Consider the following 23,092-nt stretch of genomic DNA (forward strand, 5'->3'; position numbering starts at 1 on the left):
CTAGTGTACCAATTGTCATCCTCCAATAGATGATTTTTGTCCAAGTAACATTCTAATAAAGTAAGAACAATGCTCCCAGGTATTCCAACACTTACATCAAAATAAGTTTGTTTTTGCATGTCCTTTGCCGCACCCACACAAATAATGAAGTCAAGAATATATCCGGTTTCACAACCACATAACACAAAAAAACCTTATGCCAAATCTATGGCAATTAGATGGAAAACACTATTCGGGAAAAAAGGAAAAAAGAACACACCTTATTAGAGAACTAAACTTTTGTCAATGCCCAAATTTTTAAAAAGATAGAAAACATTTGGAAAATTTTCACTGTGCAGCAGAGCGTGTGATGTTATGAAACTTCCTGGCAGCTTAAAACTTTGTGCTGGTTCGAGACTCGAACTTGGGACCTTTGCCTTTCGCAGGCAAGCGCTCTACTGACTGAACTATCCAAGCATGACTCACGTCCTATCCTCACAGCTTTAATTCTGCCAGTAACTTGTCTCCTACCTTCCAAACTTCACAGAAGCTCTTCTGCAAAACATGCAGAACTAGCACTTCTGGAAAAATGATATTATGGAGGTATGGCTTTGCCACAGCCTGGGGAATGTTTCCAGAATGAAAGTTTCACTGTTGTGTCTTGGTCTGGCACAGAGTTTTAATTTGCCAGGAAGTTCCATAACAGTGCATTCTCCATTGCAGACCGGAAATTTCATTCTGGAAACATCCCCCAGGCTTTGACAAAGCCATGTCTCCGCAGTAGCCTTTCCTCCAGGAGTGCTAGTTTCGCAGGAGAGCTTCTGTAATGTTTGGAAGGTAGGAGACGAGGTACTGGCAAAATTAAAGCTGTGAGGACAGGTCATGAGTCGTGCTTGGGTAGCTCAGTCAGCACTTGCTCCTGAAAGGCAAAGCTCCTGAGTTTGAGTCTCAGTCCGGCCCACAGTTTTAATCTGCCAGGAAGTTTAATAACAGTGCACACTCCACTGCAGAGTGAAAATTCTATTCTGAAAAGTGTAACTTTCTTAGCAAGGTACCTATCTCTTGGCATGATTTGCACAAACATTGGAGTAGATAGTAATGAATTGTTGGTCCAGTAACTGTTTATCTCATTTTTCCTTGCCTCAGCCGTCAAAAATTTTATGGCAAGAAAACAGTATATTTCATCACTGTTTGTGTTTTTCCATTGTTGCAGTCTTTATTTTTTGCTGGAATCATTGCAAAGGTGTTCGTAATATAAATTACATTTCTCAGCCATGTAGTTTACAGTTCTTCAGCTAAAGAAAAAGACTTCAAAGCAGTCATGTAAAGTAGATGAATAATCTAAATTGACAGTTTTGCAACCAGAATTGCTGGTATCAAAATTATACTCTTTGGGAGTCCAAATCAGCCTTTCCATCTAAAATCATCTGTTTTGTATCTCTTAGCAGATTTGTCATGCATATGCTCAGGCTCTTCTTCAGAGTTGGAGGAGAAGCGATGATAACACCAAAATCTGGATCTGCATTTACTGGTTCAGCAGTTATTAGTTCACCAATATTTTGTATATTTCTGGTGATGGATTCACCTAAAGACTCATCAACATCACTCTCTCCAACCATAATCAGCTGGATTAGGCACAATGAAGTCCTCTTTGTCACTGTAATTTAGAAGACTCAGCATCACATCTTGTGAATGGGCAGTAACTTAGTCATTTTATTTGATAACACGGAAAGCACAGCACACAAACTATGTAATGTTCCAATATGAATGTACATTAAAGAGTATTCATCATTCAGTAGTTCATTCAGGTAATTTCAAGTATCCCAACAATTAGACCACATACTTGTGCAACAATTATCTCAGAGTCATTTGCGGGATAGTAAATATTACATGTGTCAATATGATTGTAGCATGTAACCATTGTAAATATTTTCCATAGCAAATACTACTGTATACAACATGAATGAACTCTTAAGAAGAATTCAGCATTTGATAAGTTGTTCGAGTAATTCCCAGTATTCGAGATGTTTCACTGCAGACTTGTGCAGTTAAGTATCTCTGACTCACTGCTTGGATAGTAGACATTCGCACATCTATGGTTGTTGAACTTTGCCATTTTTTCCATTGTCATTGCATATTGTTGTAAAGAACTCCACAAGTGCATATCCCTTACATTTATCCACGTTAAGTCACTGATATAAGAAAAATCAATTGACACAGAAAGTGTATGTTTTGCATAGGCTATTGGTGGCAGTGTAACCCTGTGACAGACATTTGTGTTGGCGCTTCATGGGACGTGTGGTTGTTCTAGAAGGTAAACCAGTACAGGGCTACTCTAAATGATGGACCCATTTTCAAAACTTCGTATTTATCAAAGTACAAATCCAAAATGAACAAACTTTATACCAATGAAAAGAGGAAGTTTCCAAGTTTTTTTGTCAATTTAATAAATTTAATAATTTGTAATTAATTAGTCTTTAATCATTATGTAATAATTAGAAATGTGATAAATGTTATAAATGTTCAATGCAACCACTGTTGGCTGCACGGCAAACATCGATACGATAGACAAACTAGTCCCACACACACAAAAGCATATCTGCTGTTACTGAATGCATGGCAGTAGTGATCCGGTTCCACAGATCTTTCAGAGTTGCTGGTAGAGGTGGGACATAGCCCCGTAAGAAATAGTTGCAGGGTGTGAGATCAGTAGATCCCGGTGGCCAGAAATGCAGAGCCAGGTCCCCAAGTCCCCTGTGACCGAGCCAGCGCTGAGGAAGGTAGTCATTCAGAAAGCCTTGTACATCACGGTGCCAATGGGATGGAGCTCCATCCTGTTGGTAATGAAGTCCTGGGAATCTTCCCTAACTTGAGGGAACAGCCATTGTTTCAACATGTCCAGGTATGTGATTCCTGTTACAGTTCTTTCTGTACAGAAAAATAGTCCATAAACCTTTTTACGGGATATGTCGCAGAACATGTTGATTTTCGGTGAGTCTCTTTCATGTTGCAATGACGAATCTGCATTTTCCAAACTCCATACGCGAACATTGTGTCGGCTGACTTATCCACTAAGGTGGAATGTCACTTCATCACAAAAAATTACATGCTGGAGAAATGGGTCATCCTCCAGCTTTGCTAGCTGATAACCACAAAATGCGAGACGCTTCTCTTTGTCATTGGGATTGAGAGCCTGCACAAGTTGTAATTGGTAGAGCTTGTACAGCAAACGCTGTCTCAGAGCTTTCCGTACAGTTTTGGTTGGGGTATTCCAAGTTCTTGACTAGCTCTATTGGTAGACTTACTGGGACTGGGCACAAAACTTTCTTGAATCTGTCAGACCTCATCCTCTCACACATGTGGTGGCCTTGCGAGTTAGCGGTTGAATACCGAATTTGGTATGAAATACCTGCCACACTGCAATTTGCGACTCATTTTTTGTGAACTCAAGAACACAGAAAACCTTGTGTCCACAGTCGCCATCTCACCACAACTGACAGTGAAACGGAATGATGGCCCTATTGCCGCGCAAACTCTATAGAGTGCTTCTGAAACCGTCACCACCTGCCCATTGCTGCCTGCCAAAAACTTTGAAACTTCCTCTTTTCATTGGTATAAAGTTTCTTCGTTTTGGATTTGTTCTTGAATACATATGAATTTTTAAAAATGGGTGCGTCATTTCGAATAACCCTGTATTATTGTTGACAACTTGCATCTGCTTGTCTGTTACTGGTATGTTTCCCTGCTACTTGTTAGGCCTTATCTTTTCTCTCAGTGGAGGCTACTTGTTAGGCCTTATCTTTTCTCTCAGTGGAGGACCTTTGTATAATTTTGAAGATTGGAAGAAGAGATGAATTGGCCTGTTGGTGTTATCCAGTAGAACAGATAAGAGAGACTTGCTTTTGAAAAGCAGATATCCTGATTCTAAATCTGAAAGAGTTTTCATTATTTGTGATGACTTAATATAATTTGATTGTAAAGACACGAAATAATGACAACTGCTCAGTAATATATGATATGTCTGTCTTGTGTGTGTGTGTGTGTGTGTGTGTGTGTGTGTGTGTGTGTGTGTGTGTTGCTATTAAAATCATATTATATTTGGTTTGGTTTTTTACAGCCTATTAACAATGCTGACTTTGTTGTTCCTGTGGAAATTGATGGAACAGTTCATCAAGTTTATGTCCTGAAGCGACCATATGTAGACGAATTTCTTCAGAGGATGGGAGAACTTTACGAGTGTGTACTATTCACTGCAAGTTTGGCCAAGGTGAGCATGTTAATGAAGTAGCATGCATTAACAGCTGCATAGAACTGGGCTTATCTTGTAATAGAAACATGCCATGTCCTAAATCAAAATTGAAAACCATGCAAGCTGAGAAAGATGTAATATCCTTCAAAATTTTTTACAGTTTTTTCCTCATTGCAACCCTTGTGGTTTTATGCACAGTGAAAATTTCTCAAACACATTCATTCATTAAACTGGAACTTTGAGGAAAACCTGTCTATCTCTTAGCTGGTTCTGAGAATTTACACTTGTGATTCTGCAATGTCATGTTATGAAAGTTGAGAAATACTTTTAAGACATGAGTTATTGTTGTCATTTGAATAAATTCTAATATGAAGTACAGTACTATTACAAATAGGTCATCTTTGTCTTCTTTTTATTAAATTTTAACCCTTTGTGGATTGTAGAGTTGTGAATAACTTATAATGAATACAATATAGGGAGAAGGTGTGTGTGTGTGTGTGTGTGTGGGTTTTTTTTTTTTTTTAAGCTTTCATACTTCCCTCCACATAACCTGCCCTTAACTTTTGGGGTTTTTCCTCTCTCTGTTTGCCAGTTGGTTTCCATTCTGGCACCCCTTTTTTGGTATTTCAGCAATTTTATTCTTGTACTCTTTAAAAGCCTTACAGTCTCTCAACTCTTAATTGTGTAATTGTCCATGTTCCATCTCTGTGAATGTCCCAATGGGTGTCCTTCCCCCTCTCCCACCACATATTCTAAGTTGCTAGCAGCATTAGTTCCCTTACCTCACACTTACAGGCCGCAACAGACCTAATCAGTACTTTATAAAATGACTTTGAGGTGCTGGTTAATATCCTGGAAAACATTAATTTTGCCAAAGTTGAAATCTACATCTGAGAGGCTATCAAGGTTGTTATTTACCCTTGTTTTGAAATGTGTGTACTTAGTTTTATATTTTTTAAACGCAAGTTCTCTTGATTGTGCTGCTACTTCCAGCTCAGTTACCATTCTCTCTAATGGTGGTTTTCTGGCGATAAGAGTGTCATCACATACAGAAATCGATGCTGATTTACCACTGTTTACCTTGAATCTGAAGCTTTCTTATGGCTGCTTCTAATGTCATTTCGAAAACCAGTGTGCTCAAGGCAGTCCTTACTTTTGCAAAGGATAAGCAGACAATTTAGTCACAGTAATACCTGGAAAATTTGCAAGCGCCATAAGAACAGTGGCACACTTCGCTGTAAACATTGTGCAGAACTGGTGTAGGAAACAGGGTCTGTTGCCATTAGGAGGTGTAGTGAAGTGTCAAGGGATATAGCTCGCACAGGATACGGTGGCTGATGCACAGTGACCAGTTTTTGTCCAAAGTGCTGGGCAAGGTCATTCATTTGTTCAGAAGGGGAGGCAAAATAATTGTTGTCCGCCTTTTGGCTGGTTAACGATGACAGAATCAAGGTGCGCACATGCAGTCTTTGTCAAGTGATTTTACAGAAACTACTCTGTAAAAAAATTCATTTTTTCGTTACTTATAGCTTTGTCAGGTTCATGATGATGTGTCCATTTTGTTAATGGTCTTAGTTATTGTGATATTTACATGAAAAGTAAGACACTGCGCAAAATTCGGAAAAGTGTGTAATGAAAAACAGAGATCTCTATGATTTTGTGTTTGGTGCGTATTACATAATATTTTATATATAAAAACAAAGATGAGGTGACTTACCGAACAAAAGCGCTGGCAGGTCAATAGACACACAAACAAACACAGACATACACACAAAATTCAAGCTTTCGCAACAAAACTGTTGCCTCATCAGGAAAGAGGGAAGGAGAGGGGAAGACGAAAGGAAGTGGGTTTTAAGGGAGAGGGTAAGGAGTCATTCCAATCCCGGGAGCGGAAAGACTTACCTTAGGGGGGAAAAAGGACAAGTATACACTCGCACACACGCACATATCCATCCACTTCCTTTTGTCTTCCCCTCTCCTTCCCTCTTTCCTGATGAGGCAACAGTTTTGTTGCGAAAGCTTGAATTTTGTGTGTATGTTTGTGTTTGTTTGTGTGTCTATTGACCTGCCAGCGCTTTTGTTCGGTAAGTCACCTCATCTTTGTTTTTATATATAATTTTTTCCACGTGGAATGTTTCCTTCCATTATATTACATAATATTTTGTTGCATATGAAATAATTTTCCTTTAGACCTGGATGGAGGTATCTATCTGTCACCAATCTTGAGAAAATTGATCTGATGTAGCCTACTCATTTGCGATCCCGCTGCACCAGCGATAAAGACAGAGTGAAAATCCACAACATTCCTCATATTTCATGAACAGTTTCAGCTATTGAAATGAGATTTTGGAAAATGATAGCATGCAAAGAGAAGAGAATGTTACCATATCATTAGTTTGCAAAACTTCATTATCTTCCATGTTATTCTAATAACTACAGACTTTTTCCGTGAAAGAATGTAATTTTTAAAGGCTATCGATAGCTGGTGAAACTAGAAATGCTGTGGTTTTTGGAACAACCTATGTGAAGACATTACATGTTGTTTGTTTGTTTTTTTTTTTTTTTTTTTACCAAGGATGTGCTTTTTTACAAGCTGCTGGCTTTATTTTTTCTCAGTTCCTCACTTAATAAACTTATAAACTACTGTTTCAGAACTCTCACAATTGTGTCTGCACAACATGTTAGTGACTTGAGAGAGTGTAAACTCCACTGTGTTTTGGCAAAAGGAGCAAATTTTGACATAGCAACCAGAGAAATGTGTAGGTTTTACTCAAAATTTGCCACTCGTGATGCTTTTCTGAAAGTTATAATTGGTTAACAAGCCAGACGAAAATAATTTTTGGCCGAATTCTTTTTAGATACTAACTAAAGCAGGGATGACAGTAGATCTTTTTGAATGGTCGTCATGCAAGTGTGGAAATGGGGGAGGGCACTTAATATTTACAAAAAATTGATCGTTGGCTTCAGTTTAGAATGGCACTTACCTCTCCAGCAAGTGGCATTTCCCCTATAGCGCTCTGAGCGACCTCCCTGCCATTGCCGCATTCCCCGTGCTTCCCCAGCTGATTGCGCATCTAGCACCCACAGCATTTTGTGCGCGACTATAACCTTGGGTGTGAAACTGTCATGGTCCCCTCACATAAAGAATATATGTTCTAAGGCAAAAGGTGCTGTCACATGCACTAGAAAGACATGTGGTAAAAACTAGTGTCTTAACCCGAAGAATGTGCTCTGGATAGACACCTCTGTAATAAGACCCGTGATAATTTATGGGGCTACCGTATGGCAGGAATTGGCCTGCCTCACCATAACAGATGGAAGTAGTAGCGTACCCACTGCTTTGGGTTTCAGTGAAGGTAGCAGCAAGGGCATACAGGTTAAAAGCTGGAAACCTTTAGGACATCCAAAATCCCACATCAGTATATTGAATGTGCTAAATATAGGAATTGTTGGGAAGTACCAGCTGACTACACTAACTTCCAGCTGCTTTAATAAACATTTCAACGTAACAATTTGAAGTAGGGAACAGTGGAAGAATGAATCATGGTACCATAAAAAAGATTGGCGGGTCGAAAATAGGTGAAGGTACTGGGGCTGGGTTAAATGGAGTACAGCCTAGACTAGAGTGCAATCCTTCTAGGGAAGCTGAGCACAGTATTCCAGGCAGAAATATTTGCTATCAGAGTGCTCACGCAGGAGGAGACTCTACGTATGTGCTACAAGAATCGTGGCCACACAGCCAAGAAGCTTTTCAATCTGTATGAGCCCATCCAATGAGATTAAAGATTGTTGCAGAATGCCATGAAGCACTTGTGGGGCAAGGGGAAAGCAACTGGGCAAACCTGCTGTGGATCCATGTTCACTTAGGAATTAGTGGCAGTGAAGTAGCTAATAGACTGGCCAGGACAGGAGTGGCGATGACTGTTGGAGCATACCTGCTCACTCCTCACGAAGGTGATGTTAAATCAAAACTAAACTACATTGCTGGATAAGTAGTTAGCATGAAGAGTATTAGATTAAGATCCAAAAACAAAAATATGCCAACCTAATAACGCCAAAGTCGTGTTTTAAGAGAAATTCTTATCCTGGGTTCGAACAGGAGACAGATTAAACTCAGTGTAGGGCTAAAGACTGGGCATGGGGACATTGGGAAACACCTGCACATTATGGGTGTAGAGAAAGGAGCTGCTAAGTCATAGGGGGGGGGGGGGGAGGCGGGGGGTGAAACTGCATCACTTTTAATCTTCTAATGCAAAGCTTTTTCATGCAGTTGGCTCAGTGTGAATATCTACTCTGTTGTAGATCTTAGTTTCTTGTGCCGAGCGAGATGGCACAGTCGTTAGCACACTGGACTCGCATTAGCGAGGAATAAGTTTCAAATCCATGTCTGGCCATCCCGATTTTGGTTTTCTGTGATTTCCCTAAAACCCTTCAGGCAAATGCCAGGATGGTTCCTTTGAAAGGGCACGACCAACTTCCTTCCCCATCCTTCCCTAATCCAATGGGACCGATGACCTCGATGTTTGGCCCTCTCCCCCAATCAATCAGTCAGTTTCTTGTGAGTCTTTTGATTTATATGGTCATGGTTTATTGGCTCCTTTCATTTCTGACATGTTCAGAGCTGCATTGAACATCTTTAGAGGTGTTCTTATTCTGCTGGGTCAGTGAATAACAAAATTAATACTGAGACAAGGAGCCATGATAGAAGTATTAACATTACCAACAAAGTTAATCCTTGTCAAAGATAAAACACCCTTTTCAGAGTATTTATGTCCCTCTCCGATGTTTGACCTGTTAGTTGACAAGACTCAGTGAAACCAGGAGCATCTCTAATGATGTCCAGCGCAGCTGTTGACAAAATGTCAGAGTAAAAAGTTTCTTGGCTCGTGGCCATACATCCCAAATAATTAAGCAAGTAAGACAACCAGTCGCCAAAATGTTCTTTGTGTGTAGTAGGTCTATCACGTGTAAAAGCACACTGTGCTCTCTCAGAATTGCCTCTGAATATGAGACTAGCCTGTTATACCAGTACCACAAAGACTTTTATGTTACGTTCTGCAAGGCAGAGATCCTGTCATTGGAGCTGCACATCTTAATCCCTGATTATGTAGCCTGGATAATTTGAAGGATCCATTTTCTTGGGATTTTTTCCTGGGCCATATTAAACCAGTGATAATGTATCTTTTTTGAAGAGTAATTTTATTCTACAGGGACTCATCTATAACTTCCTCTCTTCCAGGTGCTTTGTAATTTTCAAATGTTGAATGATCTTTTCTAATTTCGGAATTGTGGTCTCAGTAATATGAGGTTCTGCTGTGTAATGTAATAGTATTTTTTCTTCCCTGTGGTTACCTTTCTTCTTTGTATTCTCATCGTGTGTTTATTACCTCATGCTTTCCAGTCAACAGATTTCTGTGCCTATCCGCATACAATAACCTGTGGTCTGTATTCTTTAGTTTCTTATTTTAACTTCTACATTCTGTAGTAGCACTGTGCCATCTCCTCCATTTTCTGTCTTACCACTTCCTCCCACCCCCCACTCGCCAACCCACCACCAACTTCCTGTGCATAACTTATTTTTATCTGTTATTATTTTTGTGTTGTAATTTTATGTACTGACACGTTCCATGACCTTGGAGATTTGCTCCTCAATTTGGTCCTACAGAACCTGACATGTAAATAAATAAATAAAACTGTGTATCCATGGCATGACAACAAGGGTGCTATACCATCCAATTTGCCTGTGGCCTGGTACGGAAAGTTGGCTCACCATTGGTTTTACTTGGGCAAACCCATCATGTCTCCTCTGCTGAGTCAAACATCAAAGGTCGCAACTAATTTTAAATGCGCTATACATCTACGTACATACTCTGCAAGCCACCATACGTACAAGGCAAAGAGTACCATGGACCACTACTAGTCATTTCCTTTCCTGTTCCACTCGTAAATAGTGTGAGGTGAATACGACTGTCGATAAGCCTCCAATCGAACCCTAATTTCTCTTCATCTTATCTTCATGGCCCTTACACAAAGTATATGTTGGTGACAGCAGAATCAATTTGCAGTCTGAGTCAAATGCCAGTTCTCTAAATTTCCACAATAGTCCCCTCGAAAATAGTATCGACTTCAATCCAGTGATTCCTATTTGAGTTCACGTAGCTTTTCCATAATACTTACGTGCTAATCGAACCGACCGGTAACATATCTATCAGCATACCTCTCAACTAGTTTGGTGTCTTCCTTTCCGAAACACTGAAGCAGTCTTCAAGAATGGGTCGCACTAGTATTCTGTATGCCATCTACGCTATGGGTGACCTAAACTTTCCCAAAATTGTCCCAATAAAACAAACTCAAACACTTGTCTTCCTGACTACCAACCTCACATGCTCATTCCATTTGTTATCACTTTGCAACCTTCCATTTAGTATTTAATCAATGTGACTTTGTCAAGCATCATATTACTAATGCTGTGCTAGATTGTTACAGGATTGTTTATCCTACTTCTCTGCATTAACTTAGATTTTTCAACATTTAGAGCAAGCTGCCATTCATCCCACCAACTTGAAATTCTGTCTTAACAAGGCAAGGTCCCCAGCGGTGGGATCAACTTTCCCGAAACCATCTATATGGTACATAGGCTAAGGTCCCATGTATCACACCCTGCAGCCATTCACTCTAGTTGGCACTCATTTGCGAGTAATCAGTGAAAAGAAATTCGGAATTTTGCATGATGCTCCACAGATCTAAAAGAAACGTTGTACAATTTGGATGCATAGCATAATGGCTATGAGTACAAGAGTCATAAACAAGGGGTTGTGGATTTGAATCTCATAAAGTGCTTTGGATTTTTGGATTTTTAAATCTCTATAAAAATGGTTTTGATCATTATTTTTGTTCAATTAATTGGCTTGAATGTATTATCTTTATGTAGATTCCTCTGTCACATCATTTTAATCGCCGTATTAATTTCTTCAGTTGCTCTCATTTATCCCTCCCATCATTCTTTTTCCAGTTGGAATCTTTCTGCTTGGGAATTTAATTTTTTTATCTATCATAATATGGAAACATTGGAAAATGCCATTCTGTTGGTTGGAAAACAAAAGACAAAATAATCTTTTTATATTGACTGTGCAGTGGTGTCATAAATGTAATTTTCTTGTAGAATTCTGGCCGAAATAGTGCAGATGAAGCTTTTTAAAAAAAGAAGGGATTATACCTAAAACAAAATTCAAACAAAATGAGGCATATCAGACCTTTGATGTTGGGGTATCAATTTACAAAGGAGATTGCTTACAAATCACTCATTATGTGGGACCTGTTCCAAATAGGACGAATGGAATACTAAACACATATAGTAAAGGGCAGCATTGATCTGTGGGAGAGTGTCACAGAGATACTGTAGGAACTGAACTGGCAGTCTGTAGAAGATAGATGTAAACTATCCAGAGAAAACCTGTTAACAAAGTTTCAAGAACCGGCTTTAAATAATGACTAGGAATATACTACAACCCCCTATGCATTGCTCACTTAGGGGTCTTGAGGATAAGGTTAGAATAGATAAAGCATTCACAGGGACATTCAGACAATCATTCTTCCCACACTCCATATGTGAATGGAACAGGAAGAACCCTAATAACTGGTAAAATAGGACATATGCACTTCATGGTGGTTTGCAGAGTATAGATGTAGATGTGGATAGAATAAAAATAATGAATGCAGTAACATGGACGAAGTGTAGGATGATGAAACGGAAGAAATTAAAACTATGTTAATACATGGGAATAATTAAAATCGCATGCACAAAGATTCAAAATGGAAAGAGAATTACAGGAAGAAAAAATTAGAGCTATTGCAAAACTTAAAGACAGTGATTAAAATGATGTAACAGTGGAATAGAAATATATATTTAAACCAGTTAACTGAATTAAAAATTATGATCAAAGTAATTTCAATCAAGAGTTAAAAATAAAAAATTTCAAAGCACCCAATGAGGTTTGAATGCACGTCCTCTATTACTCTGTGCAACCAATTTGTATAATGTTTCTTTATTAAAGCTGCAGAGCATAACGCAAAATTTAAAAAAAAAATTGTCATCAATTGCTCACACACAAGGATCCACCAGATGTGATACCTGGGACCTTAACCTATGGTCTCAGAAAGTCGATCCCACCACTGGGACCTCTGCCTGTAAGTCATTTTGTATCCCTGTACAGTGACTCAAGGATGACACCTTCCACACACCACAGTGTTGTTAGCAAACAGCCGCAAATTGCTGTTCATCCTGTCCACCATATCATTTATGTGTATAGAGAATGAGAGTGGTCCTGTCACACTTCTCTGGGGCAATCCTGACAATACCACTTTTGTTTCGACTGGTTTTATTGATATTGGACATTCATCCCTTTTTTAAAAAATGCTGTGTGTGATTATTTCCATACAAGTGTGATTATCTGATACTTTCACAATCCTGGTGTTTGCTGTAATGTATGAAAATGATTCTCTGCAAAAGTATCAAGTGTCACTAAGTGCACTTTCTTTATGAACAAGAGAGTTGGTAGTCTGGGTTGGCATAATTTCTGGAGTGCTTGTGTACAGGAACCTTTATTTTCTCCCTTGCATCTACGTACACATGACATGGTAATCGAGGATTTTGACCTTTCGTTAAATAAATTCACATTATGATGCAGTTATCCTTAGAATACTGTGTTTCAAAAACCTTTCTATAAGTTAAAATAATACAGATGAAGTTGCAGTTCTCAGTATGTAATGTAATTGGATAGATAAAAAAAGTGGCAGTAGAAGAATACACGAATAAAGTGTTATGTATGCAAGCTTTCGGAGCCAGTGGCTCCTTCTTCTGGCAGAAGGGTTGAAAGGGAAGCAAGAGGGCTGAAGGACCACAGGTCAAGGGAGACTTACTAGACAGGATGAGAAGGAAAGACTGATGGTTGGGGACTGCACTGGGCAAGATTGGAAAAAAATGAAAGCTTAAAGGTGGAAGGTAGGTTAATATGCAAGACAGAAATTACTGCTAAAATATCGTGCATGAGTTAATAAGAGCGAAAAGCTAAGTGCATTGTATGTGATGGATGTTGGAAGAGGACAGTGAAAAATAGACAGGTCAGATACTGAAAGATGTAGAAAACTAAAACAGAGTGAAGAAAGGAATAGTTACTATGAAGAAATGCTGAGACCAAATAAATTAACAAAAATTAAGGCCAGGTGGTGATGAGGACCGAGGACATGTAGTGCCAGTTCCCATCTGGAGAGTTCTGAGGAACTGATGTATGGAGGAAGAATGCAGATTGCACGTGTGGTGAAACAGGCACCAGGGTCAGGACTGCCATGTTGTAGTGCATGCTCTGCAACAGGATATTGTGTGTTGTCAGTATAGACCCTCTGCCTATGCCTATTCATCCTAACTGATAATTTGGTAGTGATCATGCTGATCTGAAAGACCAGACTGTGTTTACATAACAGCTGGTATATGATGGGTCATTTCACAGGTGGCTCGCCCCTTTGATAGTACATTTTTTGCCAGTTACCTGGCCGGTACAGATTGTGATGTTTAGGCCAAGTCTTGCAGCAGGGACAGTCATAGGGGCAGGAGCCGTGTGGGGGGGGGGGGGGGGGGGGGAGAGATGAGTGCAGGAGCAGCATAGGATCTGACAAGGATATTGCAGAGATGGGGAGCCGATGAAAAGCTATTCTGGTAGTGGCGGACAAAACCTCGGACAGAAAGGACCTCAATTCATGGCATGATTTTAGGAGGTCATGTCCTTGTTGAAGTAGCTGATTAATACATTCAAGAGCAGGATAATACTGGGTTTCAAGTGGTGTACTCCTTAGTTGTTTTTTGGAAGGATCAGTAGAACCAGGATTAGATGTGATGGGCCGGCAAATCTGCTTTTGAACTAGGCTGGTGGGATACTTATGTCAAGTGAAGGCTGAAGTGAGAATGGTGGTGTTTTGCTGTAAAGAGCTTGCATCTGAAAAAATATGTTTGCCTCAAATACTTAGGCTGTATGGGAGGGAACGTTTGACATTGAAAAGATGCCAACTGTCAGAATGTAATTACTGTTGTTTGTTAGTATGTTGAAGTGTGTAGCTTGTCTTTGGTGAGGACGAGATCAACATCAAGAAAATTGGCGTGGGATTCAAAAATGGATGTGAAATTTAATTGGAAAATACATTTGGAGCTTCCAGGAATTTTTAACAGGTCAGCATCACTATGAGTCCATACGGCATAGATGTCTTCATTGTATCTAAACCAAACCAGGGGCTGCAGGTTTATGGATTGTTGTGACGTAACAAGACTGTTACGCCACACTGAAGTAGCCGAAAGAAAGGCACGCGTACACACACGCCGACTGGCGTCAAGTCTGGAACAAGATACGTTATGACTGCTATCAAGAAAATACGTAGTTTTGGAATATACTTAACTTTATTTATTCCTGGTGATACATCTCTCTTGGCTATACAAATGAGACTCGTAAGATACATGCACTGTTACAATTGGCGCCTTGCTAGGTCGTAGCCATGGACTTAGCATAAGGCTATTCTAACTAACTCTCGGCAAATGAGAGGAAGGCTTTGTCCGTATTGTCGCTAGCAATGTCGTCGTACAACTGGGGCGAGTGCTCTATCGTATATCGAGACCTGCCTTGTGGTGGCGCTAGGTCTGCGATCACACAGTGGCGACACGCGGATCCGACATGTACTAAATGGACCGCGGCCGATTTAAGCTACCACCTAGCAAGTGTGGTGTCTGGCGGTGACACCACATGGATCCTAGGAAAGCTTCCTTCAAGTGACCCATGTATGACAGTTCATTAATTGATCAGAGACCACATTTGTTTGTTGTGTGTGTGTGTGTGTGTGTGTGTGTGTGTGTGTGTGTGTGTACAGGAGATTTTCTCACAAAAAATGTAGTTTAAGAGACCACAATAGATTGAGACACTCAAGGTATCGAAATTCAGAAAAATTACGAAGTTCTGACGTTTGTTTTTTATGTAGGTTACATACCATGTGAAGACTGTACTGAAGTAATATCAAAGAAGTGTCACATTTGTTAATCAAAATACACACACACACACACAAAGTGTTTGCAATTGGTTTATCGGTTTTTAAGCAGATATAGAGAGATTTTTAAATAGTGTATAATTTCCAATATCTAATTTATCCTTACTGTCTCTGTGTTCTTTTTTTCAGTATGCTGATCCTGTGGCTGACTTGCTGGATAGGTGGGGTGTTTTCAGATCGAGATTATTTCGAGAGTCTTGTGTGTTTCATAGAGGCAATTACGTGAAAGATCTTAATAAACTGGGACGTGATTTGCAAAAAGTTGTAATTGTTGACAATTCTCCTGCTTCCTATATCTTCCATCCAGACAATGCTGTAAGTACACATACCAGAAAAATTCATTTTTTGTGTTTAATTGATATAAAGGAGAAAAGGCAGCCACTCATATGCAGTTGATGGATGTGTGATGTACGTTCACATATAGCAGAACTAAAAATCTCTTTGGTTTGATATATTATGTAGGCACAGTATCCTTACCAGCACGATAGTTAGTGCTGCGGTAGGTATCCTCCCTGAAGAAAATATTTTTACTGTGTTGGAGAGAGACTGCTCTTGTAACAATGGAAAGGGTGTGTCCTGAGTAGCATTGATTGCAGAAAACTACACCACATAGTAAGCTGCCACACTGAACATCGTGTTGATGGCAGGGGTCACCATAAATGTTACGGATTGTAACAACAGTTGCAGAGAACACAGTACAGCAGATCTATTGCCAATGCAATAATGGATTACAGCAACCAGTGATTAATCATATTATCCAAAACCATGTCCTTGATATAGGGAACAGAAGCCACTACTCCACTTGTGTAATTCAAAAAATGCATTTCGTGTTGTAAGAATGTACATAGATGTAAGAACATAGTCATTGAATGGTCAAAGCATGGTGAAAGATTGTCTGGACGTGTGGGGTCACTCCTGACTTGCCAGAACAGTTGGAGGAACATGCCTCGGCATGAGGCTTCTTATACAACCTCATGCTACTAGGCACAGTCCTATTGAGTATATCTGGGATGCTTTTGAGTCAGCTGTGCTTTTCTCCAACCCAGCTTCATTCATTTCCTGTGTGTTGTGATTTCCAGTAGATAGATCATGGATAGCTACCCAACACTTTCGATGTCCTGGGAGTCTATGCTGTGGCATATCACTTCTATCGTCTAGGGTAGATAGGGGTGCTAGGTAGATGTCCTAATTTCATTATTCATGAGTGTACGTGGTTTATAGTGAGGAGACATGTTCAGAGCTGTTTATTGGTTTTAAATGATAAACAAAGAATCTAGCTTCCACTGCTTTGATCATGATAGTCCTATTTTTAATTGGTTTGAACTCCATATGAGTACATTCCTCATCTTGTTTCTGAATTCATTGTTGTTGTTGTTGTTATTGGTGGTGGTGGTGGTGGTGGTGGTGATTTTGTCAACCAATCAGACTGAAAACCCTTAGAGGTTTTGGTCCTGCATCAGATCAGTAAGCGGTTGAAAATCCTCTTCATTCACTCAGTGACCATACTGGCACTCAAAGAGAGAAGGCTGAAATACTAAATCTGGTCTTCCGAATTCATTTCACCATGGAAGATCATTTCACAGCCCCTCCTTTCAGTCACTGTATGAACATCGAAATGGTAGATGCCGAGATAAGCGATTGTGGAATATAGAAGCAACTACAATCACTTAGTAGTGGAAAGGCATCAGCGCCAAATGAGATACCTATAAAATTCTACAAAGATTATGCGAAAGAACTTGCTCCTCTTCTAACAGCAACAAAAGTTACCTAGTGACTGGAAAAAAGTGCTGTTATTTCCCATTTTCAAGAATGGTCATAGAACACATGCACATAATTATAGGCCTATATTGCTGACGTCAGTCTGTTGTAGAATTAAGAAATATGGAATTACAATATTTTTGGAGAACAAAAATTGCCTATATAAAAATCAACAAGGATTCCACAAACAGAGATCTTGTGAAACTCAGCTTGCTCTGTTCCTCCACAAGATCCAAAGCACTGCAGACAGTGGCACTTAGGTTGAGGCTGTGTTCCTTGACTTGGGGTGGCATTTGACCCCAGCTCATACTGTTGTTTAGTGAAAAAATATTGGCTTATAGAGTATTGGACCAGATTTGTGACAGGACTCGAGACTTACTTGCAGACAGAAATCAAAATGTGTCTCTTAAAGGAAGAAAATCGACAGATGTAAAGGTAATTTCCGGAGTACCTTGAGGAAGTGTGATAATACCATTACTGTTTACAATATTTATAAATGATTTAGTAGAAAATGTCAGAAGCTCTTTAAGACTGTTCACTGATGACATGGTTGTCTGTAAGAAAGTAGTAATGGCAGAAGACAGTATCGGTTTGCAGAATGACCTGCAGAACATTGATGAATGGTGCAGGCTCTACAAGTTGTCCCTAGATGTAAATAAATAACATTTTGTACATATAAACATCTAGTTGTAACTGTCCAGAGCAAATGTAACTGGAATGACCGCATAAAACAAGTGGTAGGAAAAGCAGATGCTAAACTGAGATTCATAGGAAGAATCTTAAGTAACTGTAACTCATCCACAGAGGAAGTGGTTTACAAGGCTCTTGTTTGACCAATTCTCCAGTATTGTTCATCAGTCTGGTATCCTTACCATGTAGGACTGATAGAAGAGAGAGTGAGCATTACAGATATGCTTAACAAACTCCAGTGGCAGACATACTTGTTCATCATGAAGAGGTTTACTGTTGGAATTTCAAGTGAGCTCTTTCCGGGAAGAGTCAGCTAGGAAGGGAGAATTAGTCACTGGTACCAGAACTACCTGCCACCACACTTGGTTATGTGGCTTGTAAGTGTGACCTAGATGACGATTATGAACTTTGCTATTGAGCAGCAACCTCTTCTAATCTTACAGGTATAACAAACAGTATGTTGGATCCACCTAGTCGTGAGAATAGAACATCATTGCTTGCTCACTAAAGGAATTTCTTTGTAAGTTGTTCTCGTACAGTGTGACTGCGAAGTTAGTAAAAATTAGACCTTTTGGCACATTAACCCAATCAACAAATACCAAACAGGTCGCAAAGGGGGAAAAAAGTAAGGTAGTTACAAATTTTTGTACAATGGTAGAAGGGAACGCCATGAACAACATAACAAAAATCCTCACTAGTGGGACGGGGGGAGTTTAAAGATAATTTTTTTTGTGTTTTTCTTGAATAGCAGCTTGTAACAAATATGTTTCCCAGTATAAAATCAAACTACATTAAATTTTCCACAAAAGAGGTCCTATTCATTTTTTGTTTAGGGCTAAAAGTTTCCGCAATACAGGAGATGCAGAAGTGCAGATTATTATAAATAGTGTTTTAAGATATAAAATTACTGAATGAAAAGCACCAATTTGCTTTTGTTCTACAATATTACTTTTATTGTTAACCGGATTTCGGCTTACAAGGCCATCTTCAGACATTTGCTGAAGACGGCCTTGTAAGCCGAAAACCGGTTAACAGTAAAAGTAATATTGTAGAACAAAAGCAAACTGGTGCTTTTCATTTATTATAATGTTGTTCTACCAAGAACCGACGGAAGATTCTGTTAATATGATATAAAATTACTGTTTACTGTTAAATGAAGTAGGTTAAGAACAAATATTAAAATCTGTACCATGTATAAGTGCAGTAGGGCTGTGTTAAGGAATAAATTGTATTATGGGCGCGTAACAGGGTGAAGGGGCATGGGTAGAGGGTAGAACTGCAATGTAAGATGTGTCACCGAATTGTGGTCATGCACTTCACATCTTCATAGGTCTGCAAACTGAAGAGTGGACAGTTGATTCTTGAAGCTATCTACCCCACTATGTCAAAAGAAGTATCTACAGGGTTTTTTACAAAGTTATACTGACCCTCTGAAGTGTGCCTTTTGAATCACTGGCTGTGTGCCCGGCACATGTTCATTTTCCCCAAAGTGCATTAAACACTATGCGGAATACGGATATGAGTTACCAGCAATACTAACATCGTAAGAAAGGACAGATAGCTACTTACTGTAAAGAAGACACGTTAAGTTGCAGACTGGCACAATTAAAAGCTACTTTCATAAAGCTTTCAGCCACAGCCTTCATCACAGCACACACACACACACACACACACACACACACACACACACACACACAAAGCAAGCACACCTCGTGCACACATGGCTGCCAACTCCATCATCTCAGGCCGGAATGCAACTATCATGTGGGGCGCAAGCAGCAGTCTGGAGGGGGTGGGGAATAGTAGTTGTGTACAGGTGGAGGGAGAGTGACAGACACTGTCTGGTAGTGTGTGTCGGGACTAGAATGCCAACAGGTACAGTGTCAGGAGGTTGTGGGACAGGGAGGGGGAGAAAAATGAACAGAGACTGTATGTTACCATAGGTTGAGGCCAGGACAATTATGGGTGCAGAGATTGCGCAATTGAGAAAAGCTGGTGGTGGAGGGAAGGATCCAGTGGCTCAGGTAGTGAATCAGCTATTGAAATAAAGTGTGTGATGTTAAGCTGCGTGTTTTGCCACAGGGTGATCCACTCTGCTCTTGGGCACAGTTTAGCACTAGCCTTTCATCCTGGTGGACAGCTGGTTGGTAATCATAACAATATAAAAAGATGTGCAATGGTTGCTGCAGAGTTGGTAAATGACATGGCTACTTTCACAGGTGGCCCAGACCCTGATGGGGTAGGATAAACACGTGACAGGACTGGAATGGGAAATGATGGCTGGGTGGATTGTGCAGGTCTTGCACCTGGGTCTTCCACAGGAAAACTATCCTTGTGGCAAGGACTGGGAGTGGCATAGGGATGGACTAGGATGCTGTGGAGGTTGGGCAGGTGACGGAACAGCACTTTAGAAGGGATGGATACTATTTCAGGTAGGATGTCTCTAATTTCACAACATGATGATAGATAATCAAAGCCCTGACGAGGGATGTGGTACAGTTGATCCTGCCCAGGGTGGTACTGGGTGGTGAAGGGGACACTCCTTTGTGGCTGGTTCTTGGGGTTGGTGGAAGAGTTGGGGATGTGAGGGGAAATGGAAGGGGAGATCTATTTGTGGACTAGGTCTCAAGGGATAGTGCCCGTCTGTGAAGGCTTTGGTGAAACCCTAAGTTTACTGAGCAAGGGAGTTTTTGTCACTGCGGATACACTGTCCCTGAGTGGCCAGGCAATATGGAAGGGATTTTTTGATGTGAAAGGGATGACAGCTGTCAGAATGCAGGTACTGTGAGTGAGTTTAATGTGGATGAAAGTGCAGAGAGCAAGAGGTCAACATCTAGGAAGATGGTATGCTGGGTTGAGGAGAGCCACATGAAGTGGCTGGGAGAGAAGGTGTTGAGGTTGTGAAGGAACAATGACAGGTTGCCTTGACCCTGAGTGGGAGGCTAGATTACGGGCATTTGGTTGGAAGTGTTAGTCAATGAGGGCCGAAATTTTTTCAGTGGGGGCACAATAACAAGCCACAATGGGGTCTCCCATGTCAGAGACACCAACCACTTCCTTCAATGGCTCTCTAGCATCTCCACTCCTTTACTCCTGAATCTCTACTTATAACTGTTGACACCACCTCCCTATACATCAACTTTCCTTAAGGCTATGATCTTACCACTATTGAACGCTACTCTTCCCGATGTCCTTCAGACTCCAAAACAACTGCCTCATTCCTTGTACACTCTAATAACTTTATCCTAATGCACAGCTACTTCTCATTTAAAGAGAGGGTATTTAAACAAATGCATGGTACAGCCATGGGCACCCACAAGCCACCCTCCTATGCCAACCTTTTTATGGTCCATCTAGACGCGACCATTTTACCCTCCCAAAACAGCAAACCCCCTTGTCTGGTTCAGGTTCATTGATGAAATCTGTATGATGTAGACTCAGGGCCAAGACACCTTGTCTTCATTCCCTTACAACCTCAACATCATCTCTCCCATCTGCTTCACATGTTCCTCCTCAACCAGCATGCCATCTTCCTAGATGTTTACCTCCTCCTCTCTGATGGTCCCATCTGCAACTCTGTCCACATTAAACCCACAAATCACCAATAATACTTGCATTTTGACAGTCTTCATCCCTTTCACACCAAAAAATCCCACCCATACAGCCTGACCACCCAGGGACAGTATATTTGCAATGACAAAAACTCACTTGCTCAGTAGCCACCAAGACCTTCACAGACAGGTATTATTCGCGGACCTAGTCTGCAAACAGATCTCCCCTGCCATTTTCCCACACATCCCCAGTCCTCCCACCACTCCCAAGCCAAAAAGGAGTGTCTCCTTCATCACCCTGTACCACCTGGACTGGGACAACTGAACCACATCCTTTGCCAGGGCATTGATTACCTATCATCATGCTCTGAAATGAGAGACATCCTACCTGAGACACTTCCCACCCCTCCTAAAGTGGTATTCCTTCACCCACCCAACCTCCACAACATCCTAGTCCATCCCCATACCACGCCTAATCCCAACCCCTTGAAACAAGGGTCATATCACTGTGGAAGATCCAGGTGCAAAACTTGCCCAATCCACACACCCAGCCCTACCTATTCCAGTCCTGTCACAGGTTTATCCTACCCCATCAGGGGCTGGGCCACCTGTGAAAGCAGACATGTAATTTACCATCTCTGCTGCACATGTTTTTATATTGTTATGAATACCAACCAGTTATCCAACAGGATGCCAAACTGTGACTAAAAGCGAAGTGGATCACCTGTGACACATGCACCTGAACATAATACACTTTATTTCAATGACTGCTTCGCTAACCAGGCCATCTGGATCCTTCCCTCCACCAGCTTTTCTGAAATGCACAAATGGAAGTTGCCTTACGATACATTCTCTGCAGGAACTATCCCGCCATCAACATACAGTAACATACTGTCCCCACACTCTCCACCCAATAGTTTCCACCCGCTCTCTCCTGTCGTCTCCTCCCCATTCTCGTCTCCCACTCTGTTTATTTTCTGCCTTCTGCCAATGCGTCTGCGCGTCTTTCCCCGCTCCTCCCCATTTTTCTGCTCCTTTTTTCCACACCTCGGTGCCAAACAACCTCCTGGCACTGTACCTGTTGGTATTCTAGTCCTGACACCCACTACCAGACTGCATTGGTCTCCCTCCCCACCCGTACACTACTGTCCCTTCCCCGTCCCCGCCTCCTCCAGACTGCTTCTTGCATCCCATATGATAGTTCCATTCTGGCTTGAGATGCTAGAGTTGGTGGTCATGTGTGCAGGAGGGGTGCTTGCTTGTGTGTATGAATGGTGTGTGTGTGTGTGTGTGTGTGTGTGTGTGTGTGTGTGTGTGTGTTTTTACTGATGAAGGCTGTGATGGCCGGAAAGCTTTATGTAAGTGTCTTTTAATTGTGCCTGTGTGCAACTTAACTTGTCTTCTTTACAGTAAGTAGCAATCTATCTTTTCCTACATTGTTGTTGTTCCTACCTGAAGTTTTTCATTGTTTGCTTTTACCAATAATGGGTGGACTCTACATAAATTTCTGCTCACTGTTCTACAGTGCTCGAGGGGAAGTTGATACTTAAGCATTCTATATGGCAGCTGTAACGTTCTTCCAGAACAGGCAACTTCCACACCATGAGTGGTGCTTGTATTTCAGTTTAAACAGACTATACTTCCACATCATCTCCAGTACAATTCTCTTATTTGAGCAGGGGGGGGGACCTTCACTGAGCTCATGTTTACATAGCGGAGTTATTGTCAGTTGATTAATGAGTACTTATTTGCCATTGCTTAGTGGGCTATTATGTAAAAAAAA

General features: G+C 40.7%; 1 protein-coding gene across 1 annotated transcript in view; it reads left to right on the top strand.

The window, feature by feature from the left end:
• LOC124774894 (phosphatase Herzog) overlaps nucleotides 1–23,092 on the top strand; it is a 61,830-nt gene that overhangs the window by 12,135 nt on the left and 26,603 nt on the right. The window contains exons 4-5 of the mRNA XM_047249553.1: nucleotides 4,097–4,246; nucleotides 15,440–15,625. Of these exons, the coding sequence (XP_047105509.1) occupies nucleotides 4,097–4,246; nucleotides 15,440–15,625 (336 nt within the window). The remainder of the gene's footprint in view (nucleotides 1–4,096; nucleotides 4,247–15,439; nucleotides 15,626–23,092) is intronic.

The sequence above is a fragment of the Schistocerca piceifrons genome, chromosome 2, assembly GCF_021461385.2.
Source record: "Schistocerca piceifrons isolate TAMUIC-IGC-003096 chromosome 2, iqSchPice1.1, whole genome shotgun sequence".
Classification (NCBI taxonomy): domain Eukaryota; kingdom Metazoa; phylum Arthropoda; class Insecta; order Orthoptera; family Acrididae; genus Schistocerca; species Schistocerca piceifrons.